At 44.5% G+C, this 8394-nt stretch overlaps 1 protein-coding gene across 1 annotated transcript; it reads right to left on the reverse strand.

The window, feature by feature from the left end:
- Positions 1-5383: 5383 nt before the first annotated feature.
- LOC132210966 (ATP-sensitive inward rectifier potassium channel 8-like) lies at positions 5384-8029 on the reverse strand. The gene has a single exon (XM_059654699.1). The coding sequence runs from the start codon at positions 7371-7373 to the stop codon at positions 6150-6152; it is 1224 nt and encodes a 407-aa protein (XP_059510682.1). The 5' UTR covers positions 7374-8029; the 3' UTR covers positions 5384-6149.
- Positions 8030-8394: the final 365 nt, after the last annotated feature.

The raw sequence follows: 8394 nt of genomic DNA on the forward strand, positions 1-8394 counted from the left end.
AATTCTACAGTGACTTTACCTTTCACTTATAATGTGCAGTCACTGCTGCAGTGTAGGAAGCAATCCAATCAAATTGTGCATAGATAGGCCTTGATATCTGTGTTAGTGATGTTGGGTGAAAGATAAATATTGGCTTAGGTGGCAAAATGAATTCCCCAACCCTTTTTCAAAGCAATGCAATGTTTTTACATTCACCTGAGAAGGTATATGTATAACATATATCTGACAGTACGGCATTTTGTGACTACTGTACACAAGTATCAACCTAACTTTATACTAAATTAAGATTAGAAAAGAGAACATTTGAACTCAGTTACAACTGCTTTAAAGCTAATGGTTAGAAAAGACCAGTAAAAGTTTACTTCAGCTTGGTAGAAGAATATAGGGGCAAATGAGTTAAATATATGATTTTACCCAAACAGTACAGTGCACATGATTACATACATATTAATAGGCTCATATTCTTAAATAGATAGATAAATAATAAATAAGTTTTCTGATTAGCACAACAAATACAGAGAAGCACATTGAAAAAAATTAAACAGTTAATAATATGCTTAAACTTGTTTAATTACATTGTGATCCCATAGAAAAACAGAAACTTCATGGTCCAGGTGATGTTCAAAAGTATAAAAGGTCAACCATCTCACACTGACTGACTGATACCTAGTTCAGGTTTTAAAAATCTTATAGATTGTAGGAAGATGGAAAGGCCAAAACAATTAAAGACCCTCCACTGTTTTGAATTCCTTCCAGTAGGATGCTGTACACTGCTGTGACTTGAGCCCAATAAGGATTTGGAGAGGAGGCAAATCTGAGATTGCATATCAGTCTTTAGAGGGAAGTCATAAGGAATTATCTGATCATTATAATATCAACAAGTTAAAGAAAAGACAGTTTTGGGATTCAAAGAAAGTGTAAAAGTTAGAAGTGACGTTAACGTTTTACCCAGAATATGAAATGGACGTCTGAGTCTTCAATTAGATTTATGGGGATATAGAACTTCTCAACACATGGTTTCGTTAAAATAAGGAAATTACACTACTTTAAGGAAATTGCAAACAGTGAGTATAAGGGGAAATCCATTTCAGCTCAAAGAATAAAATGAAACCTAAAGTGGTATGAGTTGACGCTGTAAAGTCACCAAAGTGAGCTATTGGCCAGACAAGTCAACAACATGATGAAACTGCACCCTGAGGAAGTCAGGGATTCAAACAATTCATTGACTGATTGGAGGTAGAAGACAAAGATACAGCTGTGACATATAGTCATTGCCCTCTGTTACATTGGGCTAATGAAAAGAATAGAACTAAATGAAAATCTCCGTTCACTGAATTGAGGCAACCCACTATCAGGCACTCAGATTGTCGATACAGTGTGGATCTGGAAGAACACAGCAGGTCAGGCAGCATCGGAGGAGCAGGAAATTCAACGTCTCGGGTTTACACCCATCTCAGACTGGGCAAGGGGAAGGGAGCTTGGAAATAAATGGGGGGTAAGGCTAGGAGAAGGTAGGTGCGATGGTAATAGGTGGATGCAGGTAGGGGGTAGTGGAGAGTGGTCAATGAAAAGGGTGGGGCGGTTAGGTGAGAAAGAAGATGGTCAAGTTGTGTCATGTCAAGGAAACGGGGTTGACAGGAAGGGTTGGACGTAGGATGAGGCGGGTGGTGGGGGGATTTTGAAATTGGTGAGTTCTGTGTTGAGGCCATCGGGGTGTAGGCTTCTGAGGTGGAATATGTGGTGTTGTTCGTCCAATTTCCGTGTGGTGTCATTGTGACGCTGGAGGAGACCCAGGATAGACATGTCACTCAAAGAGTGGGAGGGGAGTTAAAATGGTTGGCAACTGGAATTTGCTGTCCATGATCACATACAGAGTGCAAATGTTCCACGAAACAGTCCCTGAGTATGCTCTTGATTTCACCAATGTAGAGGAGATCACATTGGGAGCAATGGATCCAGTAGACCAGCCTGGAAAGATGTTGGGATCTTGGACAGAAGTGAGATGGGAAGTGTAGGGGCAGGTGTAGCACTTACTGCGGTTGCAGGCAAAGGTGCAGGGAGTGGTGGGGTTGGTGGGGGGTGTGGAGCAGATAAGGGAGTCGCAGAGTGAGCAGTCCCTAATAAAGATAGATAGGGGTGGGAGGAAAATATCTCTTTGTTTGTGGGGTCAGATTGTAGGTGGCAGAAGTGGCAGAGAATGATGAGCTGGATGCAGAGGTTAATGGTGTGATATGGGACTCTATCCTTACTTTTGTCGGGGGGGATGGGGTTTGAGTGCAAAGGAGCAGGAAATGCAAAAGATGCAGTTGAGGGCATTATGAATCACTGGAGGGGCGTTGTTATTGTCCTTTGAGTAGGAGGACACCTGTTATGCCCCGAAGTGGAACACTGCAGCTTGGTAGTAAATGTGGCAGAGGCAGAGGAGTTGGGAGTATGGGATCACACTCTTACAAGAGGGTGGGTGAGAGGAGCTGTAGTCAAGGTAGCTGTGGGAGTCAGTGGGTTTGAAATAGATGTCAGTTCTGAGACGGTTACTGGAGATGGAGACGGTCCAGGAAGTGGGGGAGTTGTTGGAGGTGGTCCAAGTGAATTTTAGGCTGTGGTGAAAGGTGTTAGTAAAGTTAATGACACCTCATATTCTGCCTCACATGCAAACTGGAGGAACAACACCTCATATTCTACTTCCTTCCCCTTCCCCAGTCCTGATGACGGGTGTAAACCCGAAACATTGACTTTCCTGTTCTTCTGATGCTGCCTGACCTTTGTGTTCCTCTGATCCACACTGTATTGACTGTGATTCCGGCATCTGTGGTTTTTGCTATATCCGAGGCTGCCAGCAAAATTGTGGAAAAGAAGTGCAAGTGAGAGTCACGGTCCCATAGGTTAGATAATGTGATGCATCAGTGACCAAAATTACTGTTGTGGGGTACAGAGTTGCACTATTGCTTCCCATAAAAATAAATCCAAATTTACATTGATCGGAAATGTTTGGCACCATCGCCTCTCAACCATGGCTACTACAGACCTTGACTAGTTCTAACCTTAAAGCAGTAATTGATTATCCTCCTTTTAATGACAGATGAGAGAAGTGATATTCAAGTCTATTGATTCAACCATTAAAGATTACTGAAAGGAGGCAATGGAGTATCAAGAAAAAATTTGGTCAAACAGCACATTTGATTGTATAATGAAACATTGTCTGAAAATTCAGTGATGACACCATTATTCAAAGTGACAAACAGTAAGGAAAATACAACATTCCTTACATTTTTGAAACCTTGAAAGCAACCAGAATTTTACACATCTACCAATCAGTTGGTCTCTACTGACCTTCTAATGTTCCAGTATATGGCTGTCTTACAACATCACATCAGCAGCATAAGACATTCAGTGTTGCAACTTTGTACTTAGAATTCATCAGACCCTCCAGATTACTGCGAACAGTTATAGAAGAAAACTGCTTTCAGGTTTTGTGTTAAAGGAGTTATATATAAACCCTGGAAAAACACAATTGAATAAAAGTTCAATCTTCATCACAGTTTAAAATAACAAAAAGCCATCATGTTCAGCATGACAATTACAGTTTAACATCAAACACATCTCAAAGAACCAGAAAATCAGTTTAAATGTAATAGAACAGTAGCGTGGCTGGAAAAGTGGTGTCATTATATATTATCACATGCTAGATATTAAAAGCCAATGTTCCTTTAAAGCAAATAGCTATTGCCTAATGATTTTTGACATTCTACCTCAATTATAGTTTATTTGGCAATAAATCATGCGATGTTATTAAGCCTTTACTGTTCTTCATACATGACTGTCTCTACTCCTTTTATCTTTTATTGGATACTTTACATATGTATGTTACAGGGGAGCATTATTTACACTCCACGTGCTATAAGCTTTGAGTTCATCCTGCATTTGATATATCAATCAATCTGTTAGAGAACCTTTTTCCACTCTACCAGCACTTGGAATGGATTATAATCTGGTTTTGTGACACCCAAAAGTAATCCCAGCACACTTAGCAATTTCCCCTCAATGACATCTATCTGTGTCCTCCTATTTGCTGCTATTCTTTTCCCTTTCAAAATTTTTTGTGCCTCTTCCTGATTCTCCCAAATTCCATGTAAATCTGTCTCCCTTGTTTCTACCAGGAAAATGTCACTCTCTTCGTTGGAGTCATGGCCTGTGCTCCCTGCTCTTAAAGTGCACATGCAAAAGCATGTACAAAGATACCTGTGGTTTGTTTTGCTTGCTTATTTCAGCAGAATTCACTAAATAAAGAGAAATAAATTCAAATTTAATGCATTTCCATAGCTCTGTAAACTGTGAAACTGCCTGCAGGATCTCAGGGACCATTAACAGGTGCTATGAAGTTGGGATAAAATAACAAGGGTGAAAGCGTGATAAGCTTGAGTAGAGGTACCCCGATGAGTACAAACTCTACATAGTGTCAAATGCCAAAAAAAATTACACTGAAATAATGCACTGTAGCAAACTGGTAACAGAATGGCTCCTGGATTATTGCAGTTAATTGGTGAGAGATTGACTGAGGCCACAGCTTGCACCTCACTGGCAGTTAGCCCTCAGTATCAGATAATGCAGGCCAATGACATCCATGGACACTGACTGTCAGTTACTGCACTGCAAATGAGCATAGCAATCTGTAAAACCTTTTGCATAGAGTTTGTATAGCAGTCAACAGAAAATCAAGCCAAGGTGCAGATTACATTGAATTATACTGAGGTGAGCAGGACGGTCAGTGTGCCCAGAGCAGAAGGGGGATGGCTGTTGGACTGCAGACTCAGAGTCTTGCAAACACGTGTGAAAGCTTTTGTGCTCCTGAGATGCTGCTTGGCCTGCTGTGTTCATCCAGCCTCACATTTTATTATCTTGAAAGCCCTTTGTATTCATTTACTACAACGTAATGTTTTGTTGGTAATCTGTTTATCTAACCAATGTTTATCTTTTTAAACTTTATTCCTTTGGTTTCTAACTTATACTATGAATCACTATACGGTAATGTAACTTTTTGAAAATATTTCTCTTATTTTTGTATCTAAGACTTGTACCTTGATACTTTGTACGTCAGATGGTGCTGTGAGGGTGACATTGTAAACTTTTCACAGTACTTGAGTACATGTGGCAATAAACCTAATTCTAATTATATATTGTTATGCAGAAGAATGCTTTTTTTCACATTCATATGCATGAAATATATATACTTCAATATAACCTGCAGCTTGGCTTGTTTTTACATTCTATTAACACAGTGTATACATAATATACACTATATTGTATAATACTTGCGATATAGATGCATATAACATAGAATATAAAAGACAAGCCAAGTTGCAGCTTATATTAATGTAAAGATGCTGTCAGTGGTTAGACTGCTGCTCCACAGCACCAGGTACCCAGGTTCAATTCCACCCTCGCGCTGTGTGGGGTTTCTACGTTCTCCCTGTGTCTCTGTGGGTTCCTCCTACAGTCCAAAGATATGTCAGCCAGGTGGAGTTGCTATGGTAAATTGCCCATAGTGCTCAGGGGTGTGTGGATTAGGTATGTTAGCCATGCGAAATGCAGGGTTACAGAGGAAAGGGTAGGGGGATGGGTGTGGGTCGGATGCTCTTGAAAGGGTGGTGTGGACATATTGTGCTGAATGGTCTGTTTCGACACTGTAGGGATTCTATGATGAATGAAAAAATGAGAATTCAGCACAATATAACATATACATTAGATAATACACCTGATATTACATCAAAATTATATTACATAGTACAATTACTATGTATGGTCTATTACACTGAATATATTTCTTTTTATTCATATGCACAATATCTATATTTCAATATAATCTGCAGCTTGGCTTGTTTTTTAATATTCAATTCGTATATTATGTGCGTACATAGTATATAATACATTTGATATTATGTTACATATTCTCACATATGTATATGTTATATGAAGCTGAATATATCGTCAGTCCGTGTTCTGTTGTGATCTGGCCACGAATAGAACAAATGATCTCAGAGTAAAAAGACCGTCTCAGACAGTGTACGGACCGTGCAGCAAACTGGTTTCAAGTCTCAGTTCTTGTAAAACAAACGCGTCCCCACTGTTGAGAAATGATTTGAGCCGGTTCCTCAGTACTCGGCGGAGTCGGTGGCGGTGAAGAACTGCACTTTGCTGAGGAGGGACGAGGTGCTTCTCCTCATGGAGTTGTTCCTCCTCATGGAGCTGCGCTTCCTCAGCGAGTTCTGGTGCGAGAGCTCGCTCCTCTGCAGGGTCTGGATCAGGATGGACGGCTTCTCGTCGAGCTCTCGGGCCGAGCACCTCGGGGTCGCCACCTTGACGCGGTTGCCGAACTTGGAGTAGTCTACCGAGTAGACGCCGTCCTCCTCGGTGACGACGGGCACGAAGCGGTAGCCCCACAGGATCTCCTCGGAGATGTACGAGGTCCGGGCCTGTGTGGTGATGCCCGTGGTCTCCACCACCCCCTCGAGGATGACGATGACCTCCAGGTTCTGGCTCTGCAGGTCACTGGCCGAGATCTCGTACAGCGGGCTGCGGCGGTCCAGCACATGGCTGATGGTGAGCGGAGCGACCAGGAAGATGCTGCCGCTGTCCAGGGGGTTGTCCACCGGGATGTCGATCTGGTGCAGCGGCAGGATCTCGCCCTCGGCCGTGGTGCTCCTCCGGACCACTTGCATCCTGACCGAGGCGCTGATGATCATGCTCTTCCTCAGGTCGCCCACCCTGAACATGAAGCAGAGGCGGCCGTTCCTCAGGCAGATGACGGCGTGGCGGCTGAAGATGAGGGTCTCCGCCCGGCGGTGAGCCTGCGCTGTCTTCATGAAGATACAACCCAACATGACGGCGTTGATGATCAGCCCCGAGATGTTCTGCACGATGAGGCCGGTGATGGCGGTCGCACACTCCTCGGTGATCATCCTGCCGCCGAAGCCGATGGTGACCTGCACCTCGATGGAGAAGAGGAACGCCGAGCTGAACGACCGCACTTTGGTGACACACGGCTCGGAGCCTGAGCTGGGCCGGGGGTCTAGGTCCCCATGGGCGAACGCCAGCAGCCACCACATCATGGCGAAGAGGAGCCAGCTGCACAGGAACGACATGGTGAAGATGAACAGCGTGTAGCGCCACTTGAGGTCCACCAGGGTGGTGAAGACATCCTGCAGGAAACGGCCCTGCTCTCGGATGTTCTTGTGAGCCGCGTTACACGAGCCGTTCTTGGCGATGAAGCGAGCCTGGCGGGGCCGCGCCGTGTACCGGGGCTGGCGCCGCACGTTCTCGGCGGCGATCCGGGCCAGCACGTACTCCTCCGGGATGATGCTCTTCCTGGCCAGCATTCTGGCCGCATAGTCCTGGCCTTACACACACGGGGCACCCTGGCCTCGAGGGACAGAGCGGTACTCCTGAGACTGGGATAGTAGGAACTGCCGAAAGGTCCAGACCCGAAACGTCAGCCTTCCTGCTCCTCTGATGCTGCCTGGCCTGCTGTGTCCATCCAGCTCCACACCTTGTTATCTCCTACTCCCGAGTGTGAGTTGGGCAAACGCAGTTTGTTCCTTGGACTAGGATCTGGGAAAGAGAAATTGGCAGTTCTGCTCTTGAGTTGCTAAGCAGAACACAGTGTGGTATCTGAGAGAGAGAGGAACACACACCAGATCCTCTGTAGGTCAGGCCGAGCTTGGCACTTGTAGTGGTGTCTGGAAGAGAGAGAGAGAGAGAGAGAATTTGCCGCTTCTGTCCCCAACCTGCTAAGCAGAGCACATTTTCGTCGCTACCATCAGTTCTGGGGAACTGTCACTCGACCCGAAACGTTAACTCTGATTTGTCTACACAGAGCTGCTGAGTTTTTCCAGGGATTTCTGTTTCTGAAGCAGAACTCTGAGAGTGGCGCCTGAAAGAGAGAGAGAGACACACACACACACACAAACTGCTGATCCCACTTTGGTCAGTAGACCAGTTGTAGTGGTGTCTGGGAGAGAGTGTGGCACTCCTGATCCTGCACTAGTAAGGAGATCATTTGTACTGATGCGTTAAAGAGAGATGAGAGCGTGTCTAGCATCTGCATATGAATATCCCTCCCAATCGGGCACCTTATTTAGTTCTTCCAGGCTCTGTGTGATTTATGCAAGCTCTGGGTGTCTGCTATTCTTGTTCACACACTCTATTGACGATTTTGTAGCCAGGCTTAATTGGGAATAACTAGCGGCGTAGCGTTAGTTCATTTCGCTGATCGTCATGAACTGTGCCACATCAGTGCCTACCCTGTGCGTTGTGCAGCTGGTTATTGTCGTCCGAAGTGTAAGAAGCTCTTTCAGGCTGAGCGCTGCCCGGTTGTACAGACTTTTTGAGGCTGGACAG

The sequence above is a fragment of the Stegostoma tigrinum genome, chromosome 25 (genome assembly GCF_030684315.1).
Source record: "Stegostoma tigrinum isolate sSteTig4 chromosome 25, sSteTig4.hap1, whole genome shotgun sequence".
In the NCBI taxonomy this organism is placed as follows: Eukaryota; Metazoa; Chordata; class Chondrichthyes; order Orectolobiformes; family Stegostomatidae; genus Stegostoma; species Stegostoma tigrinum.

Bases quoted from the DNA above. Each gene is read 5' to 3' on its own strand.
- LOC132210966 (XM_059654699.1), bottom strand. From the start codon at position 7,373: ATGCTGGCCAGGAAGAGCATCATCCCGGAGGAGTACGTGCTGGCCCGG.